Source organism: Buteo buteo, chromosome 21 (genome assembly GCF_964188355.1).
Source record: "Buteo buteo chromosome 21, bButBut1.hap1.1, whole genome shotgun sequence".
Taxonomy (NCBI): domain Eukaryota; kingdom Metazoa; phylum Chordata; class Aves; order Accipitriformes; family Accipitridae; genus Buteo; species Buteo buteo.
This window is the reverse complement of record NC_134191.1, coordinates 2,464,252-2,481,179: the sequence shown is the minus strand read 5'-3', so window position 1 is coordinate 2,481,179 and position 16,928 is coordinate 2,464,252. Positions and strand designations below refer to the sequence as shown.

Sequence of the window (16,928 nt, the reverse complement as noted above, 5' to 3'; positions counted from 1 at the left end):
TAGAGTTCTAAACCATCATGGCAATTGCTAATGGCCTTTTTCCACACAGCATGTGCATTACGCTTTGCTATGCCTCAGCACTACAGCTGTCTGGAGGTGTGGAGCAAAATCCTACTAAAAAGAAAAAAAATCCCTTAACAAGGGACTAAAAAAAGAAAATGGACCCTTGTTTCTTCCTGCTGCATTTCTGCTCGCTTTTTCCTTCAGGTTCCTTTCAGCTTCAGAGTCCCGGTCTACCACTTCACAGTTTGGTGTGCTCTTTCACAATGAACCCAATCAAAGAGCTCTAAAGACTGTGAGCTCCCTGTAATCCTCCCTCCTCCTTTCTACTCTCAAAGTGCAGTAATAATTATCAACATTTCAATATTCAATACTCACTCCAGCATGGAAATTTACTTTCCCATTGAAATCTGATCACATTTATTACAAGATCTTTCATTAAATATCCTTGAGTTAAACACAATAACTGTTATCCAAACTAAAGCAGCATGGATGGGACACATTCCATCATCTCCGCAGAAGAACAGGAAGACTTTCCCCCACGTGCTGCCTGCAGCACAGTGAGCACTAACTGACATATACCTGATGTTGTGGCATCATCAAGCTGTTTATTTAAATAAAGTCATAAGAATTTTCCAATATAGGGAATTGTGTGCATTTTTTTCAAGGAGCAGAGACATGCCGTTTAGAAAGATAGAAATAAAGATAGAATCTTTCCCTATTACTCTCTGTAAAATAGATGTTTTTAATACATAGATTTTAATTAAACACTTAATGGTGGTAAGGCAGTCTTTACTACACAAAATATTTACCACAGCTTTTATCGTGCATATGTGAGTTCCAAGTCATAGTGGTGTATTCTGGAATAATTTTTTTCTGCTTGCTAGAATCACCTTTACCCCCTGCTGGAGGCTGGTGTTTGTTGAAGGGCTCCCCAGACATCCCCCAATATCTTCTTTTCAACATCAAACACCAAGTGGAGAAAGAGCTGGCAAGCAATGGATTTGTATTAACCCCAGGTTGTATTAAACCCAAACCCAACTTCCTACAGAAAAGATAATGCTGGGAAGGGCTGGCATCAATGCAAAAGTTTTTGTTAATCCACCACGTTTTTCACTGTTTGGTCTCAAAGCAGCTGAGAAGACAGCTGAGTTCAATCCCTGTTTTACAGGCAGGCAGCAAGAGGCCTGTTAGAGGGCAGCCACAAGCTGACGGTGACACGTTCAACAGGACAACCATTCTGGCACCCAGCCTGCTGCACAGGCAATCACTTTGTCAGTCTGCTTAGAGCAAGCAATTGCCTGGCACAGAAATAGGACCAGATACCACATCCTAGAGTGAGTGACAGCGCAAAGCACTTGGTGAAAGGCCTGAAGTACATTCAGATCCCACAGTGAGGTAGCTCTTGTTATTCCCGTTTCCCTTCCTCCTTGCTAAACTGCCTCTCCTTTTAAATGGGATTTTTTTTTTTTTTTTTTTTTTTTTTTTTTTAAACACAACAGTTTCAAAATTTACCTTATTAGGCCTTAGGGCTCACAGTTACATCTGCCATCTTTTCACTTTAGTAAGCTTTTATTCAAGTGGAATAATTTGTTAGCTTCAGTTTTTAATGATGCTGGTTTTGCGATTTGCAAGTCCCCAAAATAAGTCTATGCCATGTCCAAGAACCTCAAAGAAAATTGCCAGTGTTTTTCTATCAATAAAAGACTTCAGCATAAATAAATGCTTGAAATTTTATTCAAATATGTACATCATTTCTAATCATCATCACCCTGAGGATTATCATCCCGCAGCTGCAGAAGGCACTTTCTAAAGAGGAGCAAGTATCTAACCAGAAAAAGCACATTTCTGGACCCAATTTTCACTGCAACAGGAATGTAATGCAAGGGCTGCACTAACTGCCCATGCAGATAGCTGTCTGTATTCCAGTCCTCACTGTTAACTCCTACAATTTTCTCTTAAAGCTGTCTAGAAGTTTATAAAGTCCTTGTTTATTGGAGTTGAGTGTAGAAATTCAAACTATTACAATAAATACAACTATTTAATAAAGATTTTTTCAAAAGAAATTATTAATTAACCTTTTAAAACACAACTGGCATGTTTCTGCTCAGTTTTGTGCTAGTTAACTCCAGACTACTCTTGCTAAAATCAACAGAATTCACCAATAGAACATTTGGTCAGGATAAGAGTCCAGGCCAGGTTCCCCACAGATAAATACGTGAAGGTTTTTCAAGCGCTGTTGAGTGGTGTTGGATTTTTTTTCCCTCAGCAGGAAGTTTAAGCACTAGATTTTTCTATTCTGTGTCATCGACAAGTGACACTCCACACACCTGCTCTTCCTCGGGTGGAATTCAGCCCCTCGTGTCTCAGTGTGACAGCCCGCTTGGTCACCGCAGCTCCGGCAAGGTGTCTGCTGCGCAGCGGAATCCCAGATTTGAAGCAGAGCTGTCGGGAGTGTTTTGACTTCGGGCTGCACAGCGATACCTGTAGCAGTAAGACTGCAGAGTAAGAGGAAAAAAAAGTGAACTTCAGAGTATAGCACAGCTTGTGCTTCCTTAGGCAAGTGTTTGTTAGATTAATATAGCAAAATGTTTCAAATGCTGTTGGACAGATCAATGAACTGATACAGATCAAAATGACTGTGTTAGAAGTAAGGGTTAGAAATCCCACTGTCAACAGAGACCAGTTGCAGCTGATATAAAAGGTAGTTTGAATGGCAAAGTGTCTGATAACGTGAGTGTCAACTAATAACATATCCTGCTCTGGGAAATGGCTAAAATGACCATTCTGCTTCTCCTCAGGGGAAGAGGAAGCAGCTCAGTGCCTTGATCTGCGTATTGGTGTACTAAGGGATGATTGGAAATGGGACAGGTACTGGCACCTGTCAAAAAACATTTCACTGAACGAGATGGAACAAGAAGAAGGGAGTAACTAGAGGCAAACTCCTTCCCAGAGTTCCTAGCATCAGCTAGCATGCTAGGGATATTTATTATCAAGATATAATCTGAACTGGTGGCTATAAAAACATTTACATTTAAAACTAAGCCACTGAAAATGATTCAATCACATTTCAGATATTCCTAGTAGACAACTTTTAACACTGTCCTCTTCCAGAATGGGCTGCAATCACATCGCAGCCACCTCTCAGAAAAGGAAAGGCGGAACCATCGTTGCCATTTCATTTCTTGAAGCAAGAAAGGAGCACAAGATTATTTCACAGGACTTGTCCTCACACCCATCAGATACAGCCATTTGATGCCACTGATGCGTGTCGGTGGGAAACGTCTCTGCCTGCGCTTTCATTCGCAGTATTGTTTGTCTTGTGCTCGTAGGATTTGTGCAATAGACCAATTTAGATCAAAAATGTTATCTTAAAAGATTCTGAAAAGGACTGCTGCAGGGTGCTTTGTACAGGTTGTTTTAAGAAAGGCTGTTAAACTTACACACAACCAAATGAATATAAACAGGACAAGGTCAGACATCTTTACAGCAAGGTACAGACGCTGGTCTAAAACATGTTTTGTACATTCCCTAGCTGTACAGATTTGGCCATGTCTCAGTGCACGTTAATATACTTACACTCCTTGAAAAAAGAAAAACCTGTGCTATTCACGGTGCTACAGATTCTCAATTATCTGGCATTAGGGACAGTGGTTTCCAAACTGCAGAACTAACCAGTTTAAGCGGTTTGCTACATTAAGGTAGACTGACTGCCCAGAAGCAGTTATCCATCATAGCATGGAAGGACGACAGTCACAGTGGTAATTTCACTGGTACAGCACTGGGGTAACAGACTGTGTGTTTTATGTAGCAACTCCAGTACAATACATCCATGTTCTGCCCCATTTTGCTGTTACTTCAAAAAAATCTGGCTCAGGCTTTTTGTTCCTGTCCTCCTGCTACAGGCTCCTGGCCTCTGACAAAAAAAAACAAACAAACAAACAAACAAAAAAACAAAACCCAAACCACTTTCCTTCAGGCTGGTTCAGCTGCATGTAGTCAGGCTCTGAACCAGACATTGGAAATGGCTGGGTTAGAAAGCAAGCTTTTTTTTTTTTCTTTTCTTCCCCTCTGCCTTTTTTTTTGGGGGGGGGGGACGGGGGACACGACACAGCAGGGAGGGAGGGGGGAACAGAGGAGAACAGGGAGGAGAGGATAGTTTTTCTCCTTTAAACCCGAATCCCTTCAGGAGTTTGGGCACAGCTACTAAACAGTTCTATTTGTACAACCACGAGGGTGGCGACAACTTAAACGGGCTCTGTCATCAAGGGAACAGCCCTGTGAACCCCACCATCCCCACAGAGGCAGCGGGTCACCCATGTCTGTCTCCATGAGCTAACAGTATCTCCATCTACGGAGATTCAAACAAAAGTTCTTCCCCAGCTCTTCGACAGCAGCGCAGAGCCAGAGAGCAGCCATTACCCTCAAAGGAGGACGCGCGCTGCTGCCGTCTCACACTGCAGAAGAGCAATAGCACGGGTAGATGAGTCTGAATAGGTTTTTAGGCAGCTAATAAAGAGCCCTTGTACTAATAGTATTCAGTCGGGTTTTTTTGTCTTGATACACAGCCTAGTTTTATCACCTACAAAAAAGACTAGGACAGACTAGAATCTTCACAAGCCTTTAAAATGGGTCACATTATTCATCACTGAAGAAGAGTCTATTCCAGTGTTAATTTAATCAAAACTGCTAATTAACATCTGACATTGATTTCACCTAAGAAGGAAATCAGTGTAGAAAATGGGATCTCACTGTAGAAAATTTAATCTAATTATGAGAATGATTTGCCAGCTGCAGGCTTTGAAAGGGAAGAAGAGCAGGGCAGCTTTAATAAAAAGAGGAGATCTACAATGAGCATTTTTTCCAGCAGAGTTTAAACAGAGTTTAAAACATGATTTGTGTCATGAGCGGCTGTTGCATTGTGGTGTATCCAGACTTTCAGAAAGATTTTCAAGTCTACTGTCACGTAAGCTGAAACATTTATCTCCCAACAATCTTTCTGCAAATAGCTGATTCCTTCCTGCATCGAGAGCCATAAAACTCAAAGTCACATCCATACTTTCTACTCTTACAAGTATCACTGAAACACTACAATGAAAATAGCATTAGAGGTATACATCCATTTTAACTTCTACCTCAAAAAAAAAAACAAAACAAAACAAAACAAAAAAACCCCAAAACATACTGGGTAAAACAGTTTGGTTGGTTGGTTTAATTCCAAGCTAACCAAAACAAAAGTCCTGAGGAACATTAGGTATTGCTCCTCCTTAAATTGCATGAAACCCTTTAGCAAGTGTCCAGGCTGCCAGAAAACTCTGTCAGAAGATCATTTCATTGTCAAGTCAGGTACGTTCAGAGGAAAGATCAATACAAAAATACCACAGGCCTTTTCACATTACCTTGTGGCACATATAGGATCCACCCTTCTTCACTCGGTCCGTCCCAGATGAGGGCCCTTTCTGTGGAGGAGAGGACACTGGTTAGTATTCAAGGAAAAACAATTGCTAATTACAGAGTAAAGGTAAAAAGCTGTAAGGATAGGGAGATGGATAAGGAGTAGCCATAAATATTCAAAGTAAACAAATTTCAGGTGTGTCTATCTGAACCAGAAAGCTTGAAATAATTAGGTTGTAAAAGACTTGCAGACAGGTGAGAGTAATTGTTCTCCCTCCCCACTGCTGCAAATATTTAACTTTGGAGTTGCTGCCCACTAGCCAAGAGCACACTGTGCTGTGTTTCTCTAAAGCACCTGGTAATACACTGTAAAAAGCACAGTGGAATCATGAGAGAGTACTGATCTTTGAAAACAGATCTGTTTCTGTAGTTTTCAGATGTTTCCTAGCAGGAGATTAGGAAGTTTTCACACACCAGCCTGCACATGTAGTGAAATCTGTGATTCTCATCAGTTCCACTGCTATGACACAAACACAGACACCTGTGAGCCTCCAACAGGAACACGGAGAACTTCCACTTTTCCGAATGCAGTTACACTGTTTGGTGGCCAGTTGCGACAAGGGGCTGTAATGCCCAATGTTTGGTGCTTATTCTCTTTCCAGGCCAAAATCCAGTCTGAAACACAAGTTAGTGACTGTGCTGCAAGGCATTCCGTATCATCTGCCAGTCAGAGTGTACTAAATTCATTATTATGTGGGATCATGAGAGCTAAGGAGGTCTGCAGAAAGCACTGCACTTAGGAGCAACAATTTTGTAATTGTGTGTACATTTGCAATGTAATGTATGTGATTTATTTGAACTGCTGTGAAATTGGCCCTAGAATTGATTTAACGAGGTTATTTCACTCTTCTTTTTCAATTCCAGTTCCAAAGGATGGCCTAATGGTTCAACGAAAAAGCTAGGCTTCCTTATTAACACGCTATTTTACTAGCTTTGATGCATATTTATTACGCAGGTGAACAATTTTCCCACTTCATTCCTTTTAGCTGTGAAAGTTACTACTGCACTCATCTCATGCTTAGACACTACTGCTATAATTCATGTTTCCACTGTTGATACCAAATATTCTTACATGCTTTCTACACTCCACGTGCATTGAGGAACTACTTTTAAGAAGGGGCCACAAGAATATCTGTCTTATAGAAGGCACAAACAAGATCAAGAAAATAAATTGTGTTTTGTTAGTTAACTGGCAAGCCTAGCCTAGAAGTTAGTACTGCCACTAAGAATCCTCTCAAAGTTGTAAGATTTGCACATATTTCTATTTCTGTACATGTTACACTAGCATGCAACAAAAGTGCTTTCTTATCAAGCCTCCAATAAAGAATTTTTCACTTAACTTGAGGTACAAGCTGTTTCTTCACTGGTTGGTAGGGTGTGTGAATCAAGTCTGTATTTCTAGACATAACGTTATCAGAAGAATTTGTGGAATACAGGAAGAAAAAAAGAGCTGTGATATTCTCCAGATCCCTGCATTTTCTGCTAAGACCATTACCTATATCAAAAAAATACAGGCTACAAGGAAGTCATCAGCCCAGTTTTTACTGGCTTTTTACCAGTAGGAAAAAGTTTTTTGCCAGTTAGGAAAAAAAGAATTCATTGCTACAGACTATGTAAATGATACCAAATAGTACCATAAAAAAGTACCATTAACAGGTTAAAAACTTACAACTGCTGAAAAAGAAGTTCTGGTAATTATTTTGCCTCCTCCTGTCCAGCAGCCAGCCATGTATCCTGGAAGTATCTGAAGGGTGCTATGCTTTCTGCAAAGCCTTAACAACAATGCCTTGTCCAATATAAAAGCAGTCACCAAAGAAATTTTCACTTCTGTACTATCTCCTGAACCCAGGAATAATTTCCCTTTAAGAAGTAGGTCCCTAAAGAGGGGATTTCACAGGGAAAGATGCCTCTCCAGCTTCTCTCAGTGACCGCTGATTTGACCAGTTTGGTTACATCTGGTCATCACACCATCCTACCCTGTATCAGGGGGCCTAGTTGTCTCCCACCCAGCTCCTGCATTACCAGAGGTGAAGTTCTAGAAGAATCTGCATGACAAGTATTTGTAACACTGAATATAAATCACAGGGACTGTAAGAAAACCCTGAAAGTTGATGCTGGTACTACAGAAGCTACTGACTGCATCCACTGAGATTGCCTGCTTTGCGAGTCTTCATATCCAAAGCTTACCATACTCAAACTTCAGCAGCTTCACAACTATTGCAAAAGTTTATACAAGATATGCAAAAAAGAATTTGGCCTACTACTGCATTAAATACCCTACAAATACTCAAGGAAAACCACACCCAGAGGCAGTGTCCGCTCCTTTCCGAGCCTGGGTGCTCCTCTGCAGGACAGGCTTACTCCATTTCCAAGGTCTCTGGAAGTTGTCTTCACAAAACTTGCATGTGGATGCACAGATCCCCACTCTAAGATAAGCCACTAACAAGCACAATCAACTCAAACAGCCTGTTAATCTCATTTTAAGGGAAGCCAGGATAGAGCCAGCGAGAAGAAAAAAACTGACCTAAAAAAAGTTACATGAGAACAAGACAAAACAGAGAACAATGGGGCTGTTAAGCAGGATTTCCCATTAAGAACTGTAATGCAAATACTGAGCAGCAATCTTTGCTATTAGCTCCAAAGTAACTTTTATAAATTAAGAAGAACATGCTAATTTCAGATTAGAAGGTTTCTCATCCAACCATAAGACTATTGTATGTTTCAGCAATTATACAGGGATAACATATACTGAAGCAGCATGTGAACCAAAGTAAATGGTAATTGCATAAGCTCTTTTTATTAATTACAAATATCTTCTGCTAGGCAAAAATTGAGCAAAGATAATTTGGTAACAGAAAAACAAGTTATATTGAAAATCCCCAGCCTCTGAAGCAGGATTACAGCACTGAAACACTTTACCACCTGCAAAAATCTGATACAGTGTTCTCCAATAATCTATTCTATTACAAAACACTTGAAAATCACTGAAGGTAAAGAGTTTATAATACAACAACTGGTGAAGTTCTTGGAAAAGCAGAAAATCACTAGACATCAGTTGGAGAAACAATCTCTGCCTGTTTGACAACTGTCTATGGGCTACGTTTAATTCTCTTGCTGTCGGTGTTTCCCTGTCACGCTTTGCAATTTAGCAAAGGAAAAGATAAAAGTTGGGATAACCAGCTTTCCTTACAGTTGTATCCAGCTACTTGCATATGTACAAAATCAAATGCACAAGTAACTGTGTGCAAGAGACCAACTGGATTGATACCTTTCTCAGCTCATGACTGCATTCCAATTAAGGGAGGTTAAGAGAACCACAAAGACTCAAAAGTTAGAGCACAGTTATTTCAGTTCTCCTTCCTAGTATTAAAAATGCAGCTTACAAAAACTTTCAGTCTGATTTGAAGGCTATCGTGGAGTTAAAATTGGAACCACAACACTGAACATAGCAGGCAGCGATTATGCTTTCATTCCATATGTAGCTCAGCTTCTCTATAAAAGGCACCACGTTATCACCAAGGTCCCTAGCAAAGCCACGTGGGCTGATCTGAAAGCAACCAAAACTAAGTGAGAAAGACATTCTTGTTCCAGACTGATGAGCATCACCGTTTACACTGCTTTGTCCTTTTGTACAACAGGTTTGTCTGCCCGAGGAGAACGTGGTGTTGGAATCAAGTCTTGCCTTTCCTTCCTCTAACGGTTTGATTTCGCATCCTGTGCAAGCCCCCTGCTTAGCACTACAGACCGAGGACTTCGAAGTCCCCCAGATGATGTGTCGGCATCCCTGCAGCCATGGGCTGTATTTGCATTCCTTCACTTCAGGAGCCCTTTACCACAGCTCCCAGTAAGTTCGCAGCTCAGCCACTGCGGTAAAGCTCAGGGCAAGCAGCTGTCCTTCCCCTGTTCTGCATGTCTTATTTCTATACTCCTTTCTCTACCCCAGCCTTGCTGAAGAAACCTCAGACACGTCACAGGCAGGAAGAAACCACTTGGACTCTACATGCTCAGCATATGGAGTGGAACAATTTTGTCCAGGTAGGTAGGAGGGTGCTGCAGCTCCTTGGTCTACCTGTAGCATGAACCACCTCTGTTATCCAAAACAAGGCCCCGATCCCAGCTCCAAACTGAGATAAAGGAAGAAGCCAAGTCCCTACAGACAGACTGGAGTAAGAGATTTCAACTTCTTGAAAGGTGTTAAGAGCTAGATGTCCCTTACCAGCGACACCCTGCTTCTGACACTGCACAGGAGTTCCATACACACCCTTCCAGCCAGAGTCCTTTTCTCTGTGTGGTCTTCCTCCTACCTACATCACTTGCTTAAACTTTCCCTTGTTTTACAAAGAAAGTTAGCAGTCCTTACATCTGCAGATGTAGAAATGTAAACTCATTCCTGTCTGAGCACTGGCTGCTTAGCAACTACTGAAAAAAACCCAACCAAACCCCAAAAAACTTCACTGCTTTGTCTTCTACAGAACTACACAGACTTCAGGTACAGCATCCTGAAAAGCCAAGATCCCCCCAGTCAGTAGCTTTTCTAAAATAACACATGCATTTAACATACTTGGTAAAGTAAGAGCATACAAACATTATCTAAGTTTGGCCAGACAATGTTACAGTTCAATATCATGTATTTCTTGTAATTAAGAAAAGGAGAAAGCCTGCAATGTTAGTATTTGCTCATGCTTGTATCTTCCTTATAGATAAAGGAAACCTGCTTTGATTGTGCTTACCCATAATAAAAACTAATCAGAGCATAGCAATTAAGGTAACATCTGATTAAAACAAGCAAATCTTTGTTCCAAACAATATTGTTTTATGCCATTATCTGGAGAAGTGTACCATCTGATACTGAAGTGGAAGGATGTTTGCTGTCCATATGTAGAGAGCCAGAGCTGTCCAGACTTTGATCCCAGATTTAAAGAACAGAATTTACTGTATATTGGCAAGTTTATTTTGTAGTATAATGTTGTTACAGACATATTATAGCTTGATTGCATAATTACGAGTGCTTGTGCATTCAATTGCCAAAGCGTACAAGTAGGATTATTCATAAAGAGTTATTACAATACATCATAGAAGCTTTTTTAAATTAAAAAGAAAGCTGTATTTCTTTCATTACATCAAACAAATGCTTTCTGAAGTTGCATCATAATTTTCTATGCACCATCAGCTACATGGCCACTCTGTCTTGAGCTAAATCAGTTTTCAGAGAACTGCAGGTCATAAGAAACTACACACCGTATACAAAAAAACCTGAGCCAGAAGTCACCACAATTCAAATGGCCCCATAAAGGAATTGTGGTTTGATTGATTGATCTCACACACACGCTTGGCTACTGTCTGCCAAATAATCATTTACATTTTTCAAACAAAAAAACAAACAAACAAAAACCAACATGGTGCTTCTTAGTCCTGTCCTTCTGCACCAAAAAGTAGCTGCAATATGTACTGAAGAAATATTTCTTGCGAGTTTGTCTTAAACTCTGGATTTATTTCCCACTCATGAGAAACATCAGCCCAGAAGCACTTACTTCTGACAACAGCAGTGTTCTGGCTTTTCACCCACTGCCAATGCTGGAGGAGTTGAAATATCAGTTTTACATTTTCTGAAGTGGATTTTATAATTCCCCCCCAAACTCAGTTTGGCCACATAAAAACCACTTCGCCTACATGATTAAGACATGCTGCGAGACTGTCTTTGTACTGCTACGTGGCCCCATTCTGTGCAACTCCAAGATGTCTTCAAGTGCAAGCGACGTAATTTCAGAGAGGAGCAGCAGGACAGCTAGCTCCGGGATCTCCTGGCAGTCACTCAAGTGAAGAATCCCTTAAGAAAGGAGCCCCAAAATGCACAACGTGTACTGGAGAACAGCCGTGGTAGATACAGCCTGGCACCCTAGATCTAAATGCACGACAAAATTCTGCTTAGAAAGGTTTTTAGTGGTTACTGAACACACGATAGAGAAAAGAACTACGCTGAGAGGTGAGGGGAAGTTGGAAGAACAGGTCACAATTGAGACACACTACTCCACTTGAAATTCAGAAAATTTAGAGGTTTTTTTTCCATTTCCACATGTAAAAGTTTTCCACAGACAGCTATTTTAGATTTGGCTTATCCTGGTTTGTTCTGGATTCCTGATACACGGGATTTCCCCTGGACTATCCTGCTGCACTGAGTAAATGTTACCAGCTTGGATGCTTCCTATTTTTTTTCTGCAAGAGTAACACACAAATCATGTGTTTCGTATCTCACACAAAATCGAGAGACCATTCACTGTGTTCCAGATGACAAATGAGGTTATTCAATATATACAATTTGTTACTTAAACCCCCTCCAAATATAATACTGTTTATTTGCTTTCACAGCTAGTCTAAGTACAGTACACTAATCTCCACTGATCCTGTATGCTCATAAAATGGGGAGACTTTCATTTGCTTAAGTCAAAAATGAGCAGAAACATTTGCAGCTGGCTGCACAAACTGATGAGAAGTAGAATTCAAAATAAAAGCCACTTGCTCCTTATGCTTTGAACAAGCTGCTACTACCATACAAATAAGTGTCTGGACTGGAATAGTTAAAGAGTTATACTAATGTTATACTAACACTCTGCTCTTAAAAGTTACATCCATAACATATTATGATGCCTTTCAATGCCACTAACTTTGGAAGTTCTGGCTGCATCCCCAAAACCCCACTATTGCCAATAATGTCCAGTGTTCCTGGCACTCCACAGCTTATAGTTTCAAGGACACAGTACCAAGCTCTGCATTCTATATTCTTCTTGAGCTGCATAAAAATATTTCAAGTTTTTTTATTTGCCTTCAACACTTAACTGCACAGGTGCTACACCTGGTGAAGAAGAAGAAAAACATTGTTTGTTCCATTGTTAGAGCATAAATTAAATCTAACACCTTAAAAAGTGGTAAACAACTTACAAAGCACTTTTCAGGTGTCCCAGTTTATTTTTGCTCTTGGTAATTATTTGTTAGTCCAAGCCAATCAATTATAGGAAAAAAACCACCTGTGTGCAAAATTCCATACATTCCTTGTAACCAATCCACAGTATACCCAAAATCTCTCCAGTACTAGAAAACTGCTTTGAAGATTTCAGTTGTTAAACTAAATTTGTTAAAAAACTTTCACTAAGCTCTGACCCTCTAGAAGAATTCCTACTCTTTTAGGCAGAAAGAACACATCCTATATATAGGTTATGCTGACTTGTACTCTGGAGAGACTTAAGAGATTGGCTCTGATAGATATGGTGCTAATCATTTTTAATGTCTCAGAAGATACTGCAGCCTGGCTATTTTGGGACACCTTTTCACATTATGAGATACGGTTTTCTTATCCATTTAATCAGAAAAACCCTTTGGAATTCACTTTGAAGTGCTCTGCCTCAGACACTACATTCTAACAATTAGTTTCCAACAAAAAAAAACTAAAAGCATCATTGTTAACACCTAATTTTTAAAAACTTTCTGAAGTGTCTGCAAAATGTTTGTGCTGAATTTAAAAACCTTAACAAACTCATAGCCACTTAACAGAGAGCAGAAGTCACAGGACACTTGTTTCTCACTGTCACCTTAATTCAACACCGAAGCACTGCTGCATTGACATTATTAACACAAAAGCGTATCATTTAAGTAAGTCATTCTAATGGAGGTGCACCACTGCAATACTTAAGATGACAGATTTTTTTTTCCCAACCTTCATACCACAGTAGCTGTAGTTCAGCAAAATACACGATTCTAGCTAGCTGGATTTTGTGGAACTTGGACAAGTTGGGAAGGCTGACATGGGCAGAGAAAACTATTTTTCTTTATAAAATAAAATAAGATGAAGTTAACTAGCACCAATGGCAGGGAATGGATTAGCTGAAAGCTACAGTTTGGATGAAGACTCCTGGAGATACTTTCCGTTATTACCACAGTAACTTCCACATAAATTAGGGGTTTCATGCCTTGAGCCTATAAGAGCCAGTCATCTTATGTGAAAAAAAAAAAGCTCTAAGACTTTGCCAGGGATGACACAGAGCCTTTAACAGTTTAAACAAATAATGCACGTTACTAACCTACAGACAAACACAAACAAAAAACTGTAGAACATATCTAGGTGAAATAGACCTGAGATCTGTGACTTTTAAGTTCTATATACACACCGCATCAGAAGTGTTTCTGTTCTCCAGACTCAGCCTAGTGACTCTATTTTTGCTTCCCAGCGTTGCCCTTTCTTGCTAAGGAAGACGACTGCTAGAGAGCTGGGCACTTTTCCCTGCCCCGAGGGGTCACTGCAGGAACAAGCAGCCAAACTGAAGTAGCTGTCAGCCCGAGAACCAGAAGAAAGAAGAGGGACCATTGCAATATGCTACCAACTGCCAGACTTGTGTTCTTCCCCAGGGACACAGATGCTGTTTGTCTCTGCAAGGGGTCCTTCCCCTCCATTCCAATTAAGGCAGCACATGCAGATCATTATGCTTTTGTTCCAGGCACTGAAGCTTCAGTAGTGAGAGGAGTAAAGTAGGATTTTCCTGGTACAAACCAGGGTGACCACACAGTCGGGAATGGAAAGCTCAGCCTTGCTCGTTCTCCTCCTCCTACTCTGACTTACGAGGCTGCAATCAAATCAATACTCTACTCTGATATGGGAAAGTTTGCTAGGTTTATTGTTCTTCACTTTCACCTAAATTTACATTCTGCTAGCTACTCACGACTTCATCTTTAGAAATCTTGCTCATAAACTGGCCTTGCTTCCCCATTCAAAAAGTACAGGAAAAAAATTACCCTTAATTGCATATAAAAAAACCCACCAGAATGGAAACAGAATTGCAAGACAGCAGATGTTTCTTTCCTAATCAATCAGTATGCAAACAGGGGAAAAAAAAATAATCTAAAGTATCAGCTTGAATGCTAAGTGTAAGTTCTATATAAATTTTAGCTGTATGTGTATGCAAGCCATGAGTCAATGTTAGAAAAAGACAGGTGTGTTTATACATTCAAGAGGCAATTCATGCAATACAGCCTTCCATTATTGCTGGATTACACAACCTGGCAGAAAACTTTGACTACTGTGAAATATTCAAATCACATCATATGTATTATTTGTGCAGTGTGTGAGAAAAGTAGTAGATGGAGATACAACACGGCCAACGTCCCAAAGGAAAAGGAGGTTCTTTAGCCATTGGTAGACCACTAAGACTGCCTACCAAAAAAATTAGAGGATAGTCCATCCTATTTTAAATCAAACAGTGAAAAAAAAAAAGCTACAGTCCCAAGCATTTCAGTTACTTGGGAAGATATATGTAGCACACTGTCCAACACATAGCTGAAACCACTGGAGAGACCTGTGGTATATTTTACTGGGATACAAGTAACTTGAAATTGGCCAACATGATTGGTATGGGTTAGCAGGTCTCTAGATGCTCCATCAGTGTGATGGAACTGCTAGTACAGATCTAGAGCAATCTAGACCCCAAGATGAGTCTGATTTCTCTTGCCAGACACATCCTCCTGGAAGAACAGCAGAACGTCAACCTCTGCAATGTACGGAACAGCAAAAAAAATTTAGCAAGTTCCTCAAGCTCCCAATTGCTGACTTCCCAGAAAGGCCTCCAATTATGCCTGGCATACCAAAGAAAGACTACACGTACCATAAGAGACCAGAGCATGGGGATACTCAAATCCTGCAGCAAAGAGATAGCTCCTGCCCTATGAGGTTTAATTCATTTTCTCATTACAGATAACTGTGTCTGAACAAAACAAGCTCTGTGAGAACAGAGCATTTCTCATATTTAGTCATCCTGGATAAATGAAAGATATGTAATACTAGAACTTGAATCTCCTGATAGATACTGCATGAGAAACCCCACATAGGAAGCTTACCCTGCAGGACCTCTTTCTCTGCCTGCCACAAAGAAAACCAAATATTAACCTCTCAAAGCCTGGTAAGCTACTTCTCCCCATAAACATCAGGTTTAGTACACACTGAATTCTAAATGAGCTAGTAGAAGCCATGAAGATAACTCACAATGGTTTGTTCTCTAATGGTGGTGGGACAAGTAGTACAGATTGTAGCAACATTAAAAAAAAAAAGGAAGATTTTTTTGTTTAAGTAATTCCACTGCATTGGCAAATTCTTGCTTTATGTAATATGATGCCAGTTTGGAAGTATTCAACTGCTAAGCAGTTGTGGAGGCCTGTCCAACAAAAAAATAAATAAATAAAATTGCACTACAGCTCTACAATTTCAGTGTTGATTACCTGCGGCGTGATAGTTCCTAATTCACCACAACACAGAATGTCCCCCACCGGAGACACAGTAGAAAGAAGCAAAGTACAGTAGGTTTTCAAACAGCAACCAGACCAGAGTAGCAAGAGAGAATTCTATGCTTCATGTGATGCCAATAAAATACTTACAGGGTTATGAACTTCATCCGTTGAATGATGAACAGCCCACCAGTCCGACGTCCATTCCCAGGCATTTCCTACAATGTTGTACAAGCCATATCCATTGGGAGGAAACGCAGTGACCTATATGAGATATAGAACACCAGTGCCAGTTCTGTAAACGGCTCAACATGAAATAAGGTTTTTAATCCTGAAGGCCAGTCTGCTGAAGGTACATGTGTCTTTACTAGGAGCTTCTGCCTTCATATCTCAAAAGCAGACACCAAATGAGTAGTGCAGAACTACAACACTTCTACATAATCCATTTGAATACAATAGAATGAAAGAAGGAATTATTATCATCCTCAATGTTCTCAGCACCACATTTCCATCAGGGCACATATCTTCTCATTGGTTTTGGAGACTGATCCTCTAAAGAGAGGCACTGTTTGACCAACAGACACAGACCCGAACATAGCATTAGTGATCTGACCTCCGTGCCTATACTTACAACTTCCAGATTTCCCTTTCCATCAAAGGAAAGCAAGAGTGGCTGTCAACTCATGCATATGCAAGACTTCTCTACCGATGAAACTTTTTGGACTTACTTTAACTACCATTTAATAATTCATTCACATTGTTGATTGCCTTCAAAATTTTACTCCATTGTTTGCTATAATAGACAGACTCAACCTTTCCAAAAAGGGAAGTTTCATTTCTTTTAAACTATTGCATGATTTTTGTGCCTCAGGAACAACTACCCAAAAAAATGAGAGTTCAAAAAATTGTAATGCCAAAAGTGCAGGCAGAAAGTATTTCAGCTTCTGACTGTAAGCTGACTGGAAAGGGGGAAAAGAGGTCAGTCTGAGAGGAACTGAAAGTTAAAATGAAAATAATCTTTATTTTTCAATTAGCTTTTAAAAAGTGTCCCTTGGTAATACTCAAGCCTGCAGTGAAATATACTGTAACTTTAAAAATCTAAAGGTGAAAGAGTACAGGAATGGAAAACAGCCATGGCTTTTTGTGTTGAACACAGACCTCAGTTTGGGGAAGACTAAGTTCATTTCCATATGATTAATTCACTTAGACAC

The 16,928-nt window shown here is 40.1% G+C and overlaps 1 protein-coding gene across 2 annotated transcripts in view; it reads right to left on the bottom strand.

Moving 5' to 3' along the window:
• Window positions 1-1,553: 1,553 nt before the first annotated feature.
• The window catches only part of SUMF1 (sulfatase modifying factor 1), a 38,800-nt gene continuing 23,425 nt past the window's right edge, over window positions 1,554-16,928 (bottom strand). For both annotated transcript variants that reach the window (XM_075052633.1, XM_075052632.1), the window contains 3 exons: window positions 15,868-15,981; window positions 5,400-5,459; window positions 1,554-2,498 (listed from right to left, as the gene is read on the bottom strand). In XM_075052633.1, the coding sequence (XP_074908734.1) occupies window positions 2,388-2,498; window positions 5,400-5,459; window positions 15,868-15,981 (285 nt within the window). In that variant the 3' untranslated portion in view covers window positions 1,554-2,387. The remainder of the gene's footprint in view (window positions 2,499-5,399; window positions 5,460-15,867; window positions 15,982-16,928) is intronic.